Below are 23,412 nucleotides of genomic sequence, written 5' to 3' on the forward strand. Positions count from 1 at the left end.
AGCGATTGTAGAAGTGCGACAGTCGTATGCCTATGTTAAAGTATGGGAGTTATAAATGAGTGAGTGATATGGTTATACGCCGCTTTTAGAAATATTCCAGCAATATCACGTTGGGGGACACCAGAAATGGGCTTCACACATTGTACCCATGTCTGGAATCAAATCCGGGTCTTCGGCATGACGAGTGAACGCTTTAACCACTAGGCTACCCGACCGCCCCATGGGAGTTTAAACACCGCTTTGAGGAATGGGCCCCTATTCTCGTGTATCATGTCCTACATGTGTGACATGACAATGTAACCCTACAGTCCTGCTTGTCATGTCTTACTAATACTGATGAACCTTCCTATACTGTTGACTTCCTGCATGTAGTGCCAACAGTTTGAAATACTGCCTGAATATATCACTATTGTGGAAACTCATAGCTATTTCATAAAGTTTGGTGCGGCTATTCTGTGACTGATTTTCCTATTCTCGTTCTTCTAGAATCTTGAGAATGTCGGCACAGCCTGTCTGTGCTGTCTTCACTGCTTCATTGATTTCACTCTCAGTCTGAAAAATAGAACAGGTTGTTTTTTTATAACAGTGCCACAACACATCCCTCGTTATGTGAGGTGAGGTGAAATGGGGTTTAACGTCGCGTCCAAGATTATTGCACTTATATAGCGACATGCATGAACGTGTGTGTGTTTGTGTGGCTGCTTGTACTAGTCCGGACTGATGCCGATTTATAGTGCTAGCTCACTGAGATACCATGCCGCAGTTTAACATGAATACCCCACTCAGACACAGTATACTGTCTCCAAGCCGACCAGTCCTTGTTTTAGCCCCTTAATGCCGAGTGCCAACAAGCACCATCTTTTAACGTCTTTTGGTATGACGCGGCCGGGGATCGAACCTCGGACCTTCTCCGGGTGGCCGCTCTACCACTAGACCACGGAGGCGGTCTCCCTGGGTATGTACCGTATATGACTGTAGATAAGCCGAATTTTGAGGACCAGAAAAAGATTCTGTAGAAAGGGGGTCAGCTTATGTACGGGTTACACTTTCATCAAACTCTTTTTCTGGTGGTAAAAAAACTACATCGTATCGCTGCAGGTGAATGAACAACGCTATAACAAACTTTGTCAATAAATGAGATTTCTGTGATTAAACATCACTAGACATGATGACCTACCATTTCGACTTCATAACAGTGAGTTGGGGACCTTATGGAACGGGGCAAATGGAAGTTCTAAGTACCGGATGGACACCCAAATTAATGTAATTATTATTGAATGAAAGTTTGATAAAAATTAATGATATAGATTACGTAGATTACAAACATGAGTCCAGATATACCATTTAACACTTTTTATTACTGATGGTGTAAGGACACGATTAACTTGCGTAATTCAAAACGGACTTGTTGCTATTCTATTTCCGATGACAGATTATGACGAGACATAGTTTTAGGTTGGGGGTCCCGCTTATCTACCGCACATAACATTTTGATACAGATTTCAAGGACCAAGTTAATGCCTCAGCTTATCTATGACACCAGCTTATCTAAGAGACCGGCTTATCTAGGGTCATATATGGTAGTCAACAGTTTATAATGTCAACAAAGACGCCACTTTCAAATGTTGATAAAATAATATTGCATAAAAACTGATGACCATAAACTAATAACAGGAAAACAAGACCCAAATATGCATCTTGATTTTAAGAGGTAGGTCAAAAACAGAAAGGTCAAAGCAAGGTCAAAATTTAAAATATTGTGAAAAACAGCCCACATGTCATACGACCTGCTACTAACAAAACATACACCAAACTTCATGACATGTTGAAGAAAACTTGTCTGAATAAATAGCCCAAAACATGTTTTTCAATATTGTTGCTCTGAGCTAAGAATCATATCAACACTTGACGAAAAGGTTCAAAATGCCTCAGCAAATTCTAAACCTCAGAGTCCTAACATTGATGAAATCGTGTTCATATTGTGATATCAAAAGACACTCAGTCAGATTCTCAATCAGTTTCCTTGAGAGTGGAAAATACCTCTTCTAAAACACCCTCCCCAAACCATTCTCTGACACGATGTTCTTCTAAATCCCCTCCAATGAAGAGCTGCTGTTGTACCTTTTCTCTGAATGTCTCATCCTTGATGTCCTTCAGGTTAGTCTTCACGTTATAGTAGGCGCCCCACACGCCTGTCTCCAGCGCTCGCACACCCACCTGAATACCACAAACAGGGCATTTTATTGCAGATCACATGATTGCCATATTTTCTGGAGTACAGTGCATCCCCAAGCATAATGCACACACCCCTCTACTGCAGTGTTCGACATAAGAGCCTACCGGTAAGCCCATAGCAGATAGATCTCGTGTTGGGACTGTAGTTTCAAATTTGTATGGATCCATATTAGGGCTGGGACGGGTAACTCTGGTACTCGGGTACTCGGGTCGGGTGGGTACTGAGTAGGTCCCGGGTACCCACAGGACTACCTGGACCCGTGGTTAGTCACGTGATACATTGTCAAATGACTAAATTATCTGGAACTCTATGGTTACACTGAAAGTCATTAATGTTCACTTTTCATTCTGACTATGCATCCATTCTGTCCGATATGGTTGAATAAAGATATAACTTAGTCCATTTCAGTGTATGCATGACCAGATTATTAATACATGTATCTAAATACATTTTGCAGGGCTATGCTAAAAAAAGTTACCAAACTGACAGTTTGAGACATCTCCTGAGACCTACAGTGGGTACCTGGGTAGGGTAGGGTAATAGGGGGGCGGGTACCCGGGTACTAAATTTGGACTCGTCCCAGCGCTAATCCATATAGCCTGCAGTAAATTTAGGTGTCGATTTATTTGTCACAACAAGCTGCAGTTATTTTAAATGAGGTCCTGAAGAGTTTAGTCAGGTCCTGCAGCTTCTCAAGTCAGTGGGTCCCAATGGCAGCTTTCCTTTTTCGAACACTGCTCCAGGGATGGGAGTATTTTGGAAAAACATATTTTTCAAGTATTATGTGCAATAAATATATTTTCATCTTTCCTCAGGTGCAATTAATGTAATCAATTTTGAATGACATTTTGAATACAATTAATAAAATAGATTACAAACTTTAGTCCAGATACACAATGAACACATTCTGAAACCAGACAGGGTACAGGATTAAGTTGCAAACTTCGGTACAGATTTGGTATTTCCAGTGTTACTGTGTTGGGGGAAAAAACAAAAACAACTCATTGTATGCATGTATTATGTGCACCCACTTCTAAACAGCTGTATTTTGGGGGAAAAGTTAGCACTTTCACAATAAAATAAGGTAGTTAAATATTGCTTCATTGTTAATTTTTTAAAACGTTTTTCATAAACTCAGATACTATTTTGAGGTTCATTTGACATGCGCAAAAAGACAGTAACTCTTCCTCAAAGGGACATAATTCTTTATTGCCTTGAGGTTGCAGTGATGCCTTCAAATTACAAAGTACACTCAAATCACTGTACACCTTTTAAAGGGGAAGTGTACACGCAAAAATCACTTTTTATCTTTTTCTAAACAAAACGCAATTTTAGAATTAGTTAATATCTGTATTTGAAAATATACACTCATTTTTTTCACAGTGAAAGTAGGAAGCTCACAATAGTGAGAAAATGATATGCCGTTATGAGGCCTTCGTTTTTCGAGCTAAACAGGCCTGAGTTATCCCCCTTAGATTATGACGTAATTGGTGCCAATTCAACTGGGTCCCTGTCTATTCTCAACGCAAAAGATATCAAGTACCAGTTTGCGGTAAAACAACATGGCCTACGACACATTCCGGCGCAGTGGTGACTCAGCATAACACTATGCTGGCTGGCATCTGAGACGCTAGAATCACACACCTGTACCTACACCACGTGAAGCGGCTCTAAACAAAGCATGATGACGTCATAATGTTTATCAATTGGCACCAATGACGTCATATTGCAAGGGGCATAAGCCATGGTGTTTTTGTTGTGGAAATAGAACACTTGGTTAATGTGAAAAATATAAATCGATTTAATGCGAAAAATATGTTAATTAATTGTGATATTTTTATATTTTTGTCCTTGACACTTCTAGGTTAACACTTTTAATGTGGAAAAAGTACAAGAAAAATAGGTTCATTTCCGTGTGAACTTGCCCTTTAAGCACTAGGCAAGGGAGGTAACCCATGGTGTATTTCAAAATGGCAGCAGTATTACGAGCGCTAGAAAACTTTCAGATACATTTTCTCTGTTAAATGCAATAAACTTTAAAAGTGCAAAAAAGGAAAGTGTTCTACATTCATCCCTTATGTTATCTCTTAGGTTAAAACTTCACTAGTTTCAAAAATGCATCGTACTTCGAAGTTTGAATGCGACTTGATTCACTAGCGAGGAAACGATTTGATTGGTTTATCTGGATCTCTGATGTCATATCGCAATGATTTGTAAACTAAATTTGCTGGAAACAAAACTTTGAGGTATTTTGTAGATATACAAGGTGGTACATGATAATTATGTTCCAAGCCTATGGCAAACCGTAATGATACAAGAGAGTAGTGGTCGATATGACAATCCACCATTCAGTCGAGTGCAGCACTGAAATTTTTACAAACCTGTACACCTTGAAATATGGTGTTGCATCTGGACCTGGTTTCACTGTAGAATATCAGTCAATTGTACCTCAAAACAGGAAATGCCCTTAAGGCATAAAAAAATAAAAGAATTGTTTTTTCGACAATGATTTTTGAAAACATAGTGTGGGCGGGGGGTTGTTTTTTGTTCTTTTTTTGCTTGTTCAAACTAGTATGTAACAAAATACACAGATGTGTGCCATCAACTGTGAAAGGACCTCCCAACATACACAAGCATACAAACTCCTATTGCCGCCATGACCATAACACGAGATGCCTAGTAAGCAGAGCGCATGTAAAGGGAAGTAACTGTGTGCTATATTGGCTCGCATTGTTTTTAAGTGTTATGACTTTTTTATTTTTGGCAAAATGGAAATAAACACGAAATGTGAGGCAGACTTTATGATGATTAAGGTGGTGCCTGAGAACCAAGACTATTGTTTTTTTAGCTAAATAGCGGGCTAATTGGCAATCCTACCAATGTGGCTTTGACACATCTTGTTTTACTCTAATAGGATAACTCGCGGCATGGAGATCAGAGAACCACTAGATAGGGTGCCCAGTCTGGGGGGGCATTCTAATCAGCCAATCAGCACCAAGGCTTCAAAGTTCTTGTCATGAGTGAGCAAACCATTCAGAATAGAATTTTGATTTCTGTACCTTGTAAACGAACATAATTGGGGAATTCAGAATAAAAAATATTGAGGTCGTGCTATGATACTCTTGTGGATGTTATATACATATAGTACATCTTTACACCTGAAAGGGACTACAACAGGGGGCATACTTAAGTTCTGTGAGGATTTCACTACAACTAAATTCCTGAATCAAGGTTGTAAAGAAATCATTTTAGAAAGCTGACATCTGATTGGCTTAAGAACAAACACATCCTTCATTTCACCAATTCATATTTTTGCTATCTCAAATATTAAGATGGCTACGCATCTAGCAGTTAATGATCCGATCATATACAGGAAACACAAGTGTCAAAACGTGTGGTGTCACCCTGGGTAAGTGACTTGGTTCAAATGTGCCTCTGTTCACCCAGTAGGGAATGGTACCAAAATGTGAAGCGGATGTAAAAACCCTCTAGTGCCTGCAGGCAGATCGGGTTTTATACTCCCCAGGGAGTTGAGAATGGTAACTGTAATGCATACGGATTCGCTGTTCGGGAACAAATTTGAGCAGATACTAGTATCTGGATGACTGCAGTAAATAAATGTGTAATATAATAACACAATTAACTGCACAAAGACAATGTCTCAATAACTACTAGTCATGATGTCTCGACCTAGGTGGTGAGGTGAAATTGGGTTTAACGTCACGTCCAAGATTATTGCACTTATAAAGCGACGTGCATGCACGTGTGTGTGTGTGTGTGTGTGTGTGGCTGCTTGTACTAGTCCGGACTGATGCCGATTTGTAGTGCTAGCACACTGAGATACCATGCCGCAGTTTAACATGAATACCCCACTCAGACAGTATACTGACTCGAGCCGACCAGTCCTTGTTTTAGCCCTTTAATGCCGAGCTCCAGACAGGGTAACAACAAGTACCATCTTTTAACGTCTTTTGGTATGACGCTGTGGGGATCGCACCCCGGACCTTCTGCTCTCCAGGCGGACGCTCTACCACTAGACCACAGAGGCGGTCTCTTGACCTAGAGTGGATATGGAACAGTGGACGTGAGGATTGTAAAAGCTTGTTGGCTCCATTAATACCTGCAAGTCTGATCTGCAGTTGATGTTTCCGATCTTGGCGATCTCGGTGAGGTGTGGCCAGAGAGAGTTGACAATCCGTGCCACACACATGGGCACCTGGACAGCGGTCAGCAGGCCACGCTGCATGGCGATCTCACGACTGCAAAACAAGAAGCTTGACATAAGTTTTACTACTAAACATAGAGTGACTGTTTCTCGTCTTTAACTGGCTTTGGCTATTGTAGCCCTCTTGGGTTATGGGTCAGTGAGAGTAGGTTTAGCAAAAAATAAGCCTGAAAAAAGGAAATGTTTCTGGGGCATTGGGGCATCATTCTTAAGGCAAAAAAGAAGTCTTGGTTCTCAGGCACCGCCAGCACCATCATAAAGTTCACCCCACATTTCGCTCATATTCCCATTTTGACCCCCCCACCCCCACCCACCCCAAAATCCTTAAATATTCTAAGTCCAATGGTAGTCAAATACCTCACCAAGAATACATTTATGTAAGGAGGCCCTTTTCCAGGTTGATTGTACACAACTGTTTCTTTTGTTACATTATAGATTAACACACACACACACACACCCCGCCCCCCAAAAAAACCCAACAAAATAAACAAAAAAACTGCACTTACCCTCCCAAACTATATTTTCAAAAGCCATTGCCTCAGAACCATTTCTTTTATTTATTTAAGCCTTATCCTTCGTGTCAGTCATTTTAATTGTCTAAAATTAAAGATCCTTTACAAATTTCCAGCTACGTAAGAAGCTGACTCAATGAATCATAGGAACATCATAATGGTATTGCTATATCCATAGATAATATTGTACTACTAGTAAGATAATCATTTCATCCCAACAATGTTCATAAAGTTTGACTTACAGTTGGGAGTCTTCTTCTGTCTTACGTGGTAGTTTAACAGCCAGCTGTAACAGAAAAGTAAGGAAACGTGGTCAAAGTTAAACAACTTTCATGAACTATTTGGACAAATAGAGACAACTCACAAAATATATGCAACGATGAATACTTGTTTGATTATGATCACAAATCTTGTACACACCACAAACATAATGGTATGACATGAAAAGTGAAAGAGGATGTCTGTTGAAAATCTGAAAATATTAGTAAGTGTGATGGAGTAAAAATCCAGGATATATGGCAGATATTTAATAGAGGTAGAATTTTCGTAAGAATTACAATGGTATGACATGCAAAGTAAGAGTGGTCTCCCTTCATTGCATCGCCAACATAAAGCCACATTGTATCACAGTTCAAGAAATTTTCAAAGATAATTCCAGTACTTTTCACATGAAAACAACACATGGCCAAATTTAAACCTTTCAAATAATCCTTGTGAAATTCAAATATTTTTTATTTATCCTGTCTATCTGTACCCCATCTTCCCGAGGCAAGAGAGTTAACCGACTTTAAAAGTTCAGTTTCCACCCTTGCCGAACTAGGCTGGAATTCCTGGGCTTGATCATAGCGCCACCAGTGGCTGTTAGGAGTTAAGTCCCTTCTATGCCTCTCCTATGGACCAATCAGATTCCACCTCTCGCATCACTTGCGTTAGCTTCAAACAAAATGGTGGCGCCCAGTCAAGACGATCTGTTCGATAATCAAGATCTATATTGTGAGAAAACGGGTCTTACAACGCGAAGTGCTTCAAATCACGTGAGCACCTTGATTAAAAACATGAAAAGATTTGGAAAATATCTGTTGACAACGAGCTGGCGGTGCACATGCTGTGCAAATCGTGCAATCAACCGAAATCTGCATGACAGTTTACGAACCAGATTTCGATTTCGGTGCGTGAATTTGATTGGACTATGCATAGACTCGTTACTCCAGCCAAAATCTAACTCCATAATACCAGCCTAGTTCAGCAAGGGTGGAAACTGGACTTTTATAGTCAGTTAACTCTCTTGCCTCGGGAAGATGCCTGTACAAATACACCCAGGCAGAGGGTACACAATACTATCAAGTATTCCCCCAGTGACCTGTGCTGGCCGTGAGAGGAGATCAAATAGACCGATTTGGTCAGACTCGGTGACTTGGTTGAAATGTGCGTCTCCATACCGCAACAGTGTGGATTGTTGCTCACAATATCAATCACTGGATTATCTGGTCCTGACTATTGTTATCAATTATTATTATTAAAGATTATTTACAGGCCACTGTCACATAGCTCGAATGTTGCTAAAAGAGGCAAAAAACAACAAACACAACCACCTACAGACAGACAGACACAAATACAGACACGGACACACACACACACACACACACACACACACACACACACACACACACACACACACACACACAGACTCACCATCAGACACACATACAGACACTGACAGACAGACAGACACACACACACACACGCACACAGACAGAGACTCACCATCAGACACACATACACACAGACACACACTTGTTGTTGCTGTTGAAACATTCACTGTCCAAAAATCTTAATGGTACAGTGGTCCCTCGCTACAACGCTACCAATGGGGTCCAAATAATTGGTGGGCGTTATAGACGATGAGCCGTTTAACCGAGGCCAAGGCGGGGGAGCGCTTGGCCAATCTCACGATCTTTGCCTTGTCTCGCACATTGCAATGATACAAGTTGTTTACGGTTCATAGTGTAAAAATATATATCCATTATGTTTTCACCGTTTGTTATTATTTACAAGCCTTAACTGTCACATTGAATGTGAATGTAGTCTACATGAAAATATCGATCGATAATGGTAGTAACAGACGCTATGAGTGAAGAGCCAATCACAATTCATTACACAAGTACAGAGTGATTCAGTGGCATTGATTGGTCATGTTGCTTAAAATACGGAAAACGAGAGTTTTGACCAGCACTACGCTCATTCATACACATTCATGCAAATATAGATACACATTCAAGCCAGATTAATTGGTTTGATACGGTTACTTGATCCAAATCAAAAGGAATGACCGCCGTGTTGTGACAGCAACTACATGTGAGTTGACAGTGTCGCCTCAAATTGGATTGCCCACTAATTAAGAAAATAAACTTCGCTTGTGGTTCTCTTTTATTGCATGCATGCGCTTCTAAGATCAAAGGATGTATAGTCTGAAAAGTTAACTAGTAGAACAATCGTATTTCCGGGACTTGCCGCGGATGTTTTCAAACAGATTATTAGGACTCCATTCAGCGATAAACGGTTGATTATGCAATGAGAAGCGTTATGTGCAAATGCACAACGAACAACAATACAATCACGGCTGTGTAAAACTCTCAGTATTAAAAGTGTACATTAATTTTGGGAGCCATGCGATACCGCGCGTAGTAACCGTGGTAGCGCTTTATCGAAGAGCCCAATAGCGAGGGAACACTGTATATCTAACATGGTGTTCTTATGATGTGAGTGATGACAGAATCTACGCGTCTCCACCATGCAACATGAGTGATGCTTCAAAACTGACCATGTATTCACTAAACGCTCCCGCATCAGCGTCGATGAAGGGGATGAGGTCCTTCATGGCGGTGTACACAGGAGGGATCAGCTTCCTCATCTTAGCGTCAAGGTCAGCAAACTTCCGGTTCCCGTAAGTCAAGAATCCAACCATTGCACCTAGGGCTGCTCCCTGGGTCAAACACAATATTCCAATTTAAATTGTCAGTCAGTTGTAGTTTGAAGTGAGTCAGGTTTTATGCCATGTTTTGCAATAGTCTTCCAATATCAAGACAGGAGACATCAGAACTGGGCTTTATACAATGTACCAAAGGGGGGGATCGCATCAGGATCTTGGAGATAATTATGCCTCAGTGTCATCCACGGACTCGCCACAGAACCGCCCCCCCGGGGATGGTGACCGGGGGTCGACTGTCACTGAGATAACTGAGCCCCAGTGTCATCTAAGTACTCACCACAGAGGTACAGAGTGCTGCCACAGACCCTTCCCCGGGGATGGTGGCCGGGAGCCAACTGTCACTGAGATAACTGGGCCCCAGTGTCATCTATGTACTCACCACAGAGGCACAGAGAGCTGCCACAGACCCACCCCCCGGGGATGGTGACCGGGAGCCGACTGTCATTGAGATAACTGAGCCCCAGTGTCATCCATGTACTCACCACAGAGGAACAGAGAGCTGCCACAGACCCGCCCCCTGGGGATGGTGACCGGGAGCCGACTTTCACTGAGATAACTGAGCCCCAGTGTCATCCATGTACTCACCACAGAGGCACAGAGAGCTGCCACAGACCCACCCCCCGGGGATGGTGACCGGGAGCCGACTGTCATGATGAAATCCTTCACATCCATGCTGACAAGCGGCCCATCCTCATCAGCTCTGATCATGTACTCAATGATTCTCTCCTTGGGGCTGAAGGCGCCCAGTGAGTTCAATCCAAGTCTGTTAATAACCTGAATAAGGGCAAGAAACAAGACATAGAGTAGAGCAGCTAGTCTGTCAAACACACCCTGACACGAATATATCTAATACAGCCCATGCAAATCTATAAATTATAATATTTGGTAAGTCTGGGATGAAGCTGAAGAAAATCTCTTGGCTCCTTTTGATTATATTATATAACTATAATTTAACAACTGTTTATTTCTATAAAATGTGTTTATTTCAGAGACTAGATGTTAGTCTTTAGAGAAGCATGAAATAGCATATTCTGCTTGTCAACAGCCCACTGTCTGTCACTGGTTCTCAATGAAAAGGTGCAAAACTCTTCTTCTTTAATGGCTTTAACAATTCTAAGAGTTTGTTTGCTTTCCAGCTTTATGATGGCGGTCTGTAAATAATCAAGTCTGGACCAGAAAATTATGAGCATCGATCTACACAATCGGGATACGATAACATGTATCAACCAAGTCTGACCACCTGATCCTGTTAGTCGCCTCTTATGACAAGCATGGGTTGCTGAAGACCTATTCTACCCCGGATCTTCATGGGTTAACAATTCTGATAATTCCTCCTGAACCAGTGAACCATTTTGTGCCCAAATAAAATTGAGACTACTAGCCTGAACATGGCTCTCAGCATACGTTTCAGTAGAATCTAGCATTATTATATGAATTCTTAAGAGCTGAGTTTGGTACACCAGACAGAATTTTACCAGACTTAGGCTTTGAACTAGTGGCTTACCATATTCAATGTAATAAGCACCCCGCTCTAAGATGCGCCACGGCGATATTTCCTAATATATTGGTTTGTGAACAATCCCAATTAGCACCCCTTCCGATTGATCAATGTACACCAGACTTATTTATTCGTGTATAATACACACTCGTGTGTTATATGCACCCTTAATTATGGGCAATTGAATTCTGGAAAATATACCTGTCGTGTATAATACGCACAGACTTTTCTTTTGTATCATTTCAAGCTGTCAGCATAAACCACAAAATTTATGAACTTTTAACTCTGTTTTTCTCTCACCAAAATTATATTCTAATAAGAGCCCCCTATTTCGAATTTTGAGGGTGCCCTTCAAATTACTTCAAATACAGTAAGTTGTAGACTACTTAACTATCACTGAAGCAGCATTGTACAAGACTCATTTTATCCCCATGAAAGTGTCACAGAGGTCGTAGGATGTCAGAGAACTAGACAAAGGAGAGATAATAATAGTGAGTGAGTGTGTAAGTTGGGTTTAACACCGCTTTGAAAAGTATTCCAGTTATATCACGGTGTGTCAACTTGATGTGGGAAGAAAGCCCAAAGTTATGCAGGTCTTAGACGTTTACCACCTCGATAAAACCCTTAACAATCCCTTAAGATACCAAGAATAGATCCTATGAACTTACAAGTCAGGAAACGTTGAGACCCACTTAATGTATAAACACAAATTACCAATCGTGAGATAAGGGACCTTATGGGTGAAAAGATACATGATACATGACATCACACATGACTATTTTCACAGAAGTTAGTTGACGTCAAACGTCTTTATGACAGCATAGCACAAGTGTATCCTAGCAGCCACAAGGTCCCTCTTCTCCTGCTGGGTCAAAAATATCAATAAGTTTTACACTCAATCCTCAATAAAGACTGCCAATTGCGTGGATCGATGTTCATGATGTCCATCACTGGATTGTCTGGTCCAGACTCGATTATTTACAGACCGCCATCATAAACGGTCATATAGCTGGAATCTTGCTGAGTGCGGCATTAAACAACAAACGAACCAAACCAAACCAAACCAAACCCATAAGGATTGTATGCTATAAATGGTCTTACCAGCCTGAGTTTCTGGTCCTCCTCCAGTATAAACAGGTTCTCCTTCTCCATGTAGAAGTCAGCCACCGCCAGTAGCGCCTGCAGAGGGACCACGCCCACTATCTGCGAGCCTACCACTGCCAAGTTAAGCTCCTGTGAACAGCAACATCATGTTGGGGTTATCTCTACGTCACACAGTTTATAGACTGATATTCAAAGTTCATTAAATTTTATCATACTTGTGTCCAAGATTATTGCACTTATATAGTGACGTGCATGCACACGTGTGTGTGTGTGTGTGTGTGTGGGGGGGGGGGGCTGCTTGTTCTAGTCCGGACTAATGCCGATTTATAGTGCTAGCCCACTGAGATACCATGCCGCAGTTTAACATGAATACCCCACTCAGACACATTATACTTCCCCCCAAGCTGACCAGTCCTTGTTTTAGCCCCTTAATGCCGAGCACCAAACAGGGTAACAACAAGTACCATATTTTAACATCTTTTGATATGACGCGGCCGGGGATCTGGACCTTCCGCTCTCTGGGCGGATGCTCTACCACTATTCTAAGACTTGGGGTATTGTAAGCCATATGGTGATGTTTCAGGGCACATAATGCATCGTAAGACTTGGGGTATCGTAAGCCTTATGGAACTGTCTACTTACATCAGCATCTTTAGCACATTCCTCGTAGGCCACATGTAGAGGAGTCTTCTCATAGTCGGTGAGATTCATGGAGACCTGGGCCATGTTGGCTTCCTCCATGTACCAGCCGATAGCCTGGACATCACTCAGTCGGCCTGTCTGAAATACAACATCACTCAGTCGGCCTGTCTGAAATACAACATCACTCAGACGGCCTGTCTGAAATACAACATCACTCAGACGGCCTGTCTGAAATACAACATCACTCAGTCGGCCTGTCTGAAATACAACATCACTCAGTCGGCCTGTCTGAAATACAACATCACCATGATCACTCTCCAATGTCACACAGACTACAAGTTTCTGGAGATTCGCCTCAATAGCCAGGACATCACTCAGTCGGCCTGTCTGAAATACAACATCACTCTCCAATATCACACAAACTACAAGTTTCTGGAGATTCGCCTCAAGAGCCCAGACATCACTCAGACGGCCTGGCTGAAATACAACATCACTCTCCAATATCACACAGACTACAAGTTTCTGGAGATTCACCTCAATAGCCAGGACATAAAGGTGCATCAGCTGATGTGGAAGGAAAGCCTAAAGTGACACAGGTCTTGGGCTTTTACGAAACCCATAATCTGATTGAAAATGTTGGTCTTTTAAACATATAAATCTGTTCCCAAAAAATATTCTATCTCAATTAAATCCTTAGCCACTTCCAACCCCCACCAATAAGAATATTGAATCATCCGTCCCAACGGGGCTCATATCTGCTGCCCTCACCTGATCTTTTCCCCGGCCCTGTTCCCGGACATTGAGGGCGATCCTGTGGGCTTGCTCCTTGGTTCCAAGCAGGTTGATGTTGAATGCAATGAGGAACTTCCTGGCGCCAACAGCTGTCGCGCCCCAAGACGGGACAAAGTCTGCAGGACCAAAATCAGGCTTCCATACTGGGTCCTGAAGCTGTGGACAAATGGAGAGTTCAAATTCAAGAATTACCTGTACTTTTTCAATAAAGGATATTATTTTTAATTGCCAGTAATAGCAGTTTATCAGCGTATCTCAGAAGTACATCCCTATCATCTATAAAATGATAGACATAGAAAAAAATAGAATTTGTGTAAGAAAATTTATTCTATACATGGCCATGGAATACAGGATTATAGAGTTAAACTGTGACACTTATGAAACAATATGCTTCATCAGACCACCAATGAAGACAACTCTGTTATTTGCCACACTCTGTGTATGTCATTGTAGTCGTTGTAGTGTTGATGGGATAAACCATGTTGGTGATATAAATACCTTCGACTGCAACCTTGATGACTACTTTGCATCTCTAACCATTATTTTGAAATTTGTCGTTTTACATGTATTATATAGAAAAAGTACAAAGGCAGCTTTGTCAAGCCATGAAACATTTGTTAACCTCTCACAGTTGTGTGTACAGCAATGGCTGTTGTGTTTCTCCATCTCCCTGCAGCCATTATTATAACCAAGGTTGCATTTTAGGCGTTGTATTTTGGGTACTGCCTTAAGCTCCCCTTGATTAACACTGGTTTAACTCAGGTGGAACCTAAACTCTGGTTGCCAGAAATGTGGTAACCTTGGTTGACTCGGGTCATTCAGATTTTAATACTCAAACATACGTAGCATTGACGGTGTTCAAGGTTCTGGCCTGAGTTGTCTCAAGCACACCTGTGCAGGTAACAAGAAAGGATATGTTAGTTTTCAGATTTTCAACCAAATTTATCGAAAATGTGATGCTGGAAGCATTTATTTATCATATAAATTTAATGAAACAAAATGATCAAGGGATCAATCATCCAAATTGATAACAAAACATGAAGTGTGAAGTATCTTGTATTCTTTGCTATTATATTGCATACAACAATCTGATGAAGATATTTGTGTTCATTACGGTCAACAGATTCCCATCAAGCACTAATGTTTGGGAAGACTATGACTACAGTATTTCATCAGTTGATGTAGGGTGTTTGATAGTGAGGTGTTGTGTTGTTGTTGTTGGTTTGTTGTTTAACGCCGCACTCAGCAGTATTCCAGCTATATGACGGCGGTCTGTAAATAATTGAGTCTGGACCAGACAATCCAGTGATTGACATCATGAGCATCGATCCACGCGATTGGGATTGATGACCGCGCATCAACCAAGTCAGCGAGCCTGACCACCTGATCCCGTTAGTCGCCTTTTACGACGGTTGCTGAAGACCTATTCTACCTCGGAATCTTCACGGGTGGTGAGGTGTTGTGGATGAAAGTCCACCAGTTAATTGATTTGGAGTACAAGGCACTGATTGGAGGAGTTGGTCTGACACATGTGTTGCCTACCTTTGTAAGGAGTCCCTCGAACTCCCCTGATCTTATGTCAGGCAGCTTCTTCCTTCTGTCATCTCTGGCTGCCTCGCCATACAGGTAGACTGAAACAATCACCAGGCATCACAATGGGCCATCGGTGTTGACAGTAGTGACGGCCACAATTAACACTTCTCCAAACTAGGTCACTAGTAGATAATAACAGTAATGGACACAAGTAGAAATTCTCCAAACTAGGTCACTAGTAGATAACAACAGTAATGATCACAATAAGAAATTCTCCAAACTAGGTCACTAGTAGATAACAACAGTAATGACAACAATTAGAAATTCTCCAAACTAGGTCACTAGTAGATAACAGTAATGGCCACAATAAGAAATTCTCCAAACTAGGTCACTCATAGATAACAACAGTAATGACCACAATAAGAAATTCTCCAAACTAGGTCACTAGTAGATAACAACAGTAATGGCCACAATTAGGGCCTCCAAACTAGTAGATAACAACAGCAACGGCCACAATAAGAAATTCTCCAAACTAGGTCACTAGTAGATAACAACAGTAATGGCAACAAATAGGGCCTCCAAACTAGTAGATAACAACAGCAATGGCCACAATAAGAAATTCTCCAAACTAGGTCATAAGTAGATAACAACAGTAATGGCCACAATAAGAAATTATTCAAACTAGGTCACTAGTAGATAACAACAGTAATGACCGCAATAAGAAATTATCCAAACTAGGTCACTAGTAGATAACAACAGTAATGACCACAATAAGAAATTCTCCAACTAGGTCACCAGTAGATAACAACCGTAATAACCACAATAAGAAATTCTCCAAACTAGGTCACAAGTAGATAACAACAGTAATAACCACAATAAGAAAGTCTCCAAACTAGGTCACTAGTAGATAACAACAGTAATGACCACAATAAGAAATTATCCACACTAGGTCACTAGTATACCAACAATAATAACCACAATAAGAAATTATCCAAACTAGGTCACTAGTAGATAACAACAATAATGACCACAATAAGAAATTCTCCAAACTAGGTCACAAGTAGATAACAACAGTAATGGCAACAATTAGGGCCTCCAAACTAGTAGATAACAACAGCAATGGCCACAATAAGAAATTCTCCAAACTAGGTCACAAGTAGATAAAAACAGTAATGACCACAAAAAGAAATTCTCCAAACTAGGTCACTAAAAGATAACAACAATAATGACCACAAAAAGAAATTCTCCAAACTAGGTCACTAGTAGATAACAACAGTAATGACCACAATAAGAAATTCTCCAAACAAGGTTACTAGTAGATAACAACAGTAATGGCCACAATAAGAAATTATTCAAACTAGGTCACTAGTAGATAACAACAGTAATGACCACAATAAGAAATTATCCAAACTAGGTCACTAGTAGATAACAACAGAAATGACCACAATAAGAAATTCTCCAAACTAGGTCACCAGTAGATAACAACAGTAATAACCACAATAAGAAATTCTCCAAACTAGGTCACAAGTAGATAACAACAGTAATAACCACAATAAGAAAGTCTCCAAACTAGGTCACTAGTAGATAACAACAGTAATGACCACAATAAGAAATTATCCACACTAGGTCACTAGTATACCAACAATAATAACCACAATAAGAAATTATCCAAACTAGGTCACTAGTAGATAACAACAACAATAATGACCACTATAAGAAAATTGCTCCAAACTAGGTCACTATTAGATAACAACAATAATGACCACAATAAGAAATTCTCCAAACTAGGTCACTAGCAGATAACAACAATAATGACAACAATAAGAAATTCTCCAAACTAGGTCACTAGCAGATACCAACAATAATGACTACAATAAGAAATTCTCCAAACTAGGTCACTAGAAGATAACAATAATGACCACTTTTAGAAAATTGCTCCAAACTAGGTCACAACAACGACACCTTTAAAACTATTTGCTCCAAACTAGGTCCAAATTAGGTCAATTGTTGATAATAAGAATCTGAAATTTTTTTCCACCTACAGACCATAGCTTTTCAAACAAAATCTGTAAACTCTGAAAACAATGTGTCCTGTAGACAGTGTCTACCTGGTACAGACAGCTCCTCTGCGAGTCTCTCGGCAAACTCCTGCGCACACTGTATGCAGTCTTCCATGGTGGCGTCCTGGACGGGGATGAAGGGGCACACATCCATGGCGCCCATACGAGGATGCTCACCTACAGGATAAAGTACGGTAAATCACACATTGGGAAGACTGGGTCACTACAGCTCTTGTAGCCTTGAATAACTACAGATGTGACGGTAGTTCCATACTGTGCTAAGTGTGGGGACATCCCTCTGTAAAACAGTTGAAACATTTCTAAAAGTAGACATCTATGGCTACCGTACAGCGGTGCTCATCTACTGGATAAAGTACGGTAAATTCATGCATTCAGAAGACTGGGTCAAAATGCAGTGGTTGTAGTCTTGAATAATACTTCTTCTTTTTTTAAGTGTGTATATTTCTGTATAATGGGCCTCATGGCCTACAGTACAAAAGATCCATTCATATTTTATAGAACAAATGTGAAATTTCATCCATTACAACATGCATGCATGCGTGGAACAAAATGTCATACAATGATTTGTTTGTTCAGTTTCAACTTTAAAGAAATTAAATTTCTCTTAAGGAACAGAGCAATTCTTTTTAGTACATGTACATCACTAATTGCCATTAACAATTAAACTTATCCTCTGAAGGAAATTTATGAAAACTTTAACTGCCAAATCACATTTTTCACATAAACTTTCTAATACATTTGAGGAATTAAAATCATTTGAGGATCGTAATTTTTGAATATTCAAGTGGTGAGAAGAGCATCTAAATTTACACAAAATTCTAATCAAATCCTTGTGTTCTAAATGTAGAATATAGGATTCGGGAGTTAACAGTGTCTTTAAAATAGAATAACTTTCTAAAAAATGAGAATTTTCTACTTTACTATGCCAATTTTTAATTCCCATATCCTTACACCGTTGTTTGAACTGCTGCAGAAATGCATCCACATCCCCATACTATTGCATAATCCAAACATATGAAAATTAGTAAAATCTAAATATTTTTTACATTTGTATACTTATCCTGCATTACTCCGTATTGCATTTACTGCTATGTTTGACAGAGAGACGAACTGTGTGAGATCCAGCTGCTGAAGAAAGTTGTCCCAACCAGCCCAGGAGGCAGCGCCCTCTCACAGTCGGCACGTGACCCGGAAGTCATGACGTCACACAAAAAGACATAACTGCTTTAAACATAACATCTGAAACTTCGTGGGGAGGTAGCGTAGCGAAAGGGAGGGCACTTAGACTTCGTAATGCAGGATAAGTATACAAATGTAAAAAATATTTAGATTTTACTAAATTTTTTAACTTATCCTGCATTACTCCGTATTGCATCTTTATCAGACGGCTTGGCTGGTGGGCATACCTGCAGATGTGAACCATATTAAACCCTCGTCAAGGTCCGATGAATCCGCACCGCATACAAGTGATGACCGGAACATCTACGACCATTCCTGTCTTCAGGAAACAAGAGTCGATGCAAAAACGAAACGCCCGAATAGGTAACCGACATACAATGAGGCGTGTAGCCAAAATATATAACTTACCGAAGAGCGAAAGCGAAACGCAGTAGAACCCTCTAATCTGAGGTGATAAACACCAGAGAGTTCGACGGGCCCCGCTCGGGGAATCGAAGAATCAGCGGCGTCGGCGGCAAAATCTACGACCAATCCCAAGAGCGAATGCGAAACGCAGGAGAGCCCTCTAGGCTGGAGGCAAGGAACACCGGTGAGGTCGACGGGCACCGCTCAGGTACCAGAGAAGCAGCGGCGTTGGCGTCGGCGCCGGTGTCCACATCTACTACCATTCCTGTCGTCAGGAAACGAGAGCTGATGCAAAAAGTAAAACCCGGATAGGTGAAAGCAATAGAATGAGTCGGGTAACCCAAAACTAAAACTGACCTAAGAGCGAATGCGGAACGCAAGAGAGCCGTCTCGTCTGGGGTGATAAACACCAGAGAGGTCGACGGGCCCCGCTCAGGGTATCGGAGAATCAGTGGCGTCGGAGATAGATGACCTGTTGGGCTACAACCAGGGACCAAAACTGTGAACGCTGGCGACAACTTTCAAGGCTACATCACTGAAGTAGTGGTTGGTGAAGGCGGTGTCCGATCGCCACGAACAGGCTTCCCTGAACGACGGGATGGAACAGTATACCGTGAAGAACCAGTGTAAATACGATCGCCCTGATCTCATTTTATTTCAGGTAATAGCCTTTGGGGGGAGGGTCCAATCCGGCGGCTCATACGCTTTAAGGATGACCGCCCGGAGCCACAGGGAAAAGTATTCCCGGCTGACCAACGACAGCGACGAAGGGGAGACCGGCAGAAAAAGGTGTTTCCTAGACTTGCGGCAGTCTTTAGATCGTAGAATAACCTTCAGTGCCCTTACTGGGCATAATGACGCTCATCCTCATCCTCGGCACCCACACTGGACGAGGGGGGAGGGGACAAGGAATGATCTATCAGGCTGTCCTGGGAGTTGAGTCTTTACGCTGACGTCCCAGTACGGTCCATGATGAACGGCGCCCTGGGTACCGCATTCGAACCGGGTATGGGAGACGTCGAGGGCGTGCTGTACATGGACTCGAGCGGCAGTAGTCAAAACCAGTAGAAACACCCGTCTTCTACTTAAGGTCGTAGAAGGAAGACGAGGGGAGTGGTTCGAAGGGCGTTGAAGACCACATTCAGATCCAACGCAGGCGGTCCGAACTTGGTATTCAGGTCTTCAAGACTGAACGAGCGCAGCCAGGCCCGTAGGTCGGGAATTTTCGTCTTTCTCCGATCGTCCGGGATGGCCAGAACGGAGTAGATGGCGACCAGGTATGTGGGGGTGGTAAGCCCTTCAACCGACGGGTGCTACACAAGTACAGAAGGAACTGATCCAGAATCTGCGGTGACGCTGTCATCGGATCCTGGTGTTTGTCAGAACAAAATGCCTGGAACAAGCATCATTTATCAGCATACAGTCCCCCTGTAGATGGACGGTGGGCTGAAGCAATAGCCTTGGTCGCTCTAGCCGAATAGCCCTTGGCTTTCTGCATGTGTGTCAGGCGTGCAGACGATAACATGCGGGTATGAGGGTGTGGCAACAGACCGTGTGGTTGGACCACACAGGAAGTTCCAGGGGTTGTCTCTGGCTATGTTTCGGAGGTCGATAACCCAACTTCTGGCTGACCAATAAGGCGAGACCAAAGTCAATGGCAGGGGTCGAGTGGCCTGGATCTCTGAAGAACCGTGGGAGGGAGAACCGGAGTCGGAAAAGCGTACGCGCGTAATCCTTCTCAGGAACGATGGAAGGCTTCGACTGCCACAGCGGTCGTATCCGGCACAGGTGGAATGGAAGACGACTGCTGGCCACATTCAGATATGAGGCAAACAGATCTAGGGTTGGGGTGTCGACCGTTTCACATAGTCTGGCCCGAGGCGCCGGAGAGCGTGAGGCGTCAGAGAGCTTGAGGCGCCTGGAACGCCTAAGATGGTGATTCTCGGGGGCGCCGGTCGAGTTTGTAGCGCCGGGAGAGGGGCGAGAACTCTGGGTCCGCAAACACCACACTACGGTGACGTCGTCAGTGGACACGATCAACAGGGCGTGACCGAGAATGCACTGTCAGCAAGTGCCGTCCTGGATAAGCATTTATCTCGAGGCTGTTGCTGTGCCTATGGTGTTGATCTCTGGATCACAGGTGGTCACAATGTGGGCTGGCGTGGGCCACTAGCCACTGACAAGGTGGCAGGGGAGGTAGTCAGCAACAGGGGTCTGCGATTGCGTACCGTCGGTACGATTCGGAAAAAGGTGTGATCGCCTGCGAGCCAACCTCAAGTAGACGAAGTAAACTAGCTTCACAATCGACCGCCGGGGCATCGACGTAACCGGGTAGTAGGAAGTCGAGGCAATATGGCCATTGCACGAAGTAATGAGATCGTTTTCATCCCTGAAGCGGCGTATAAGTACTCCTGTTCTTATATCGAGGTGACGATGGAGGACAGCAACACGATACGAGGCAGGTATGCAACAGGGGTCAGTGGGACGGCCGAGGGACTTTAAGTATCAAATCGACACTGTGTCCGGTAGTCAAGGCGGAAGATAGGAAGGTGTCGTAGTCGAAAAGATCAAACCGGACGAAGGAAGGCGATCTTTTCCATCCCTTGAACGCCTATAGGCGCTATCGTTCTTATAGCGAAGGGTTGATGAAACAAGGTTCCTCGTGACAGCCGTGTTGGTAGAGGAGGTCTATTGTTTCCAACATCCGTGCATGGATGGACTGCGACAGGCGCCTGGTTGAGTGGTATCACCAAGCGTACAGGTAGACATGGAAACCAATCTGTAGAAATACATGGCACCCCTTGCCATGGTAAGTTGACCTAAATCCGGTCGGAGTTGTTGACAGTCCGAGTACTTGACACGTGACATGTAAATCACTCTGCGCAGTAGCCGAGAAAACCGCCTTGGAGTCGGAACTGAGGTGCAAACTCCACACACAGACAATCCTCAATGAACTGTGTGAGAGACGATCAAGTGGTGTACCCGAGTTTTGCGATAAAACACGGAACCCCATGGGCGTCGTGTAAAACCTGGGGAGCGCCGAGGAAGAGTCTCTCTCAGGAACGCTGGCGCTAGGGTAGGGTAGAACAGCGTTGATGTCTGCGATGTCGACGAAGTAAACTCTTTGTAAGTGGATGTCGTCATCGAATCTGATACAGACGCTGTTCACATGACGCTCTGTTTCGATGGAAACCCGCAGGTCATCTCTCCGGAATCATAGCGCTTTAAACGACGGGATTATGGATAACGTCTCAGTGGGCAAGTTGAATCAGACCAACTGTCTATTGGTTGAAATGATTCCACCCAGGAAGTAGTACGATAGTCACGATCCCGAAGACCGACGGGAGAGTAGCGACAGGAGCGGCGACAGTTGTTTCACCATGCTTCTCCGTGTGACGAGTTATGAGACGGCAGCAAGAGAAGAGGGCAGTGGCGCCGGGGAGGCGATTGCCGATGGTGCCCCTTAAGCCGCAGTAGAAGATCGGATGGTCGGCTCGTTGATCTGAGCTTGATAAAGCTTGTTGATCTGAAGCTTGTTGAGCGCCGAAGACATCAGAGGATGCGGAGGCGCCGGAGCGCGAAGACATCAGAGGCGCCGAGACATCAGCGGCGCCGAGTCATCAGAGGCGCCGGTGGCACCGAGTCATCGGAAGCGCCGGGAGCGCCGAGTCATCAGCTTGTCATGAACAAGTCATGAAGCTTGTTGAGCGCCGAGACATCAGCGGCGCCGAGTCATCGGAAGCGCCGGAGGCACCGAGTCATCAGAGGCCGCCGAGTCAATCGGAGGCGCCGGGAGCGCCGAGTCATCGGAGGCGCCGTGTCATCAGAGGCGCCGAGTCATCAGAGGCGCCGAGACATCGGAGGCACCGTGTCATCAGAGGCGCCGAGACATCGGAGGCGCCGTGACATCGGAGGCACCGATTTGAACTCAATCGGAAGCGCCGGAGGCACCGAGTCATCAGAGGCCGCCGAGTCATCGGAGGCGCCGGGAGCGCCGAGTCATCGGAGGCGCCGTGTCATCAGAGGCGCCGAGTCATCAGAGGCGCCGAGACATCGGAGGCACCGTGTCATCAGAGGCGCCGAGACATCGGAGGCGGCGTGACATCGGAGGCACCGTGTCATCAGAGGCGCCGAGACATCGGAGGCGCCGCGTCATCAGAGGCGCCGGAGGCGCCGTGTCATCAGAGGCGCCAGAGGCGCCGCGTCATCAGAAGCG

The 23,412-nt window shown here is 43.4% G+C and overlaps 1 protein-coding gene across 1 annotated transcript in view; it reads right to left on the minus strand.

Moving 5' to 3' along the window:
* Window positions 1–201: 201 nt before the first annotated feature.
* Window positions 202–23,412, minus strand: part of LOC124144311 (formimidoyltransferase-cyclodeaminase-like) — a 44,866-nt gene continuing 21,655 nt past the window's right edge. Inside the window, exons 3-13 of the mRNA XM_046513653.2 lie at window positions 17,640–17,768; window positions 15,541–15,629; window positions 13,975–14,154; window positions 13,207–13,344; window positions 12,562–12,693; window positions 10,548–10,736; window positions 9,795–9,956; window positions 7,216–7,259; window positions 6,357–6,495; window positions 2,122–2,217; window positions 202–552 (exon numbers count right to left, since the gene is read on the minus strand). Of these exons, the coding sequence (XP_046369609.2) occupies window positions 469–552; window positions 2,122–2,217; window positions 6,357–6,495; window positions 7,216–7,259; window positions 9,795–9,956; window positions 10,548–10,736; window positions 12,562–12,693; window positions 13,207–13,344; window positions 13,975–14,154; window positions 15,541–15,629; window positions 17,640–17,768 (1,382 nt within the window). The 3' untranslated portion in view covers window positions 202–468. The remainder of the gene's footprint in view (window positions 553–2,121; window positions 2,218–6,356; window positions 6,496–7,215; window positions 7,260–9,794; window positions 9,957–10,547; window positions 10,737–12,561; window positions 12,694–13,206; window positions 13,345–13,974; window positions 14,155–15,540; window positions 15,630–17,639; window positions 17,769–23,412) is intronic.

The sequence above is a fragment of the Haliotis rufescens genome, unplaced genomic scaffold, assembly GCF_023055435.1.
Source record: "Haliotis rufescens isolate VD_foot unplaced genomic scaffold, xgHalRufe1.0.p SCAF_37, whole genome shotgun sequence".
NCBI lineage: Eukaryota > Metazoa > Mollusca > Gastropoda > Lepetellida > Haliotidae > Haliotis > Haliotis rufescens.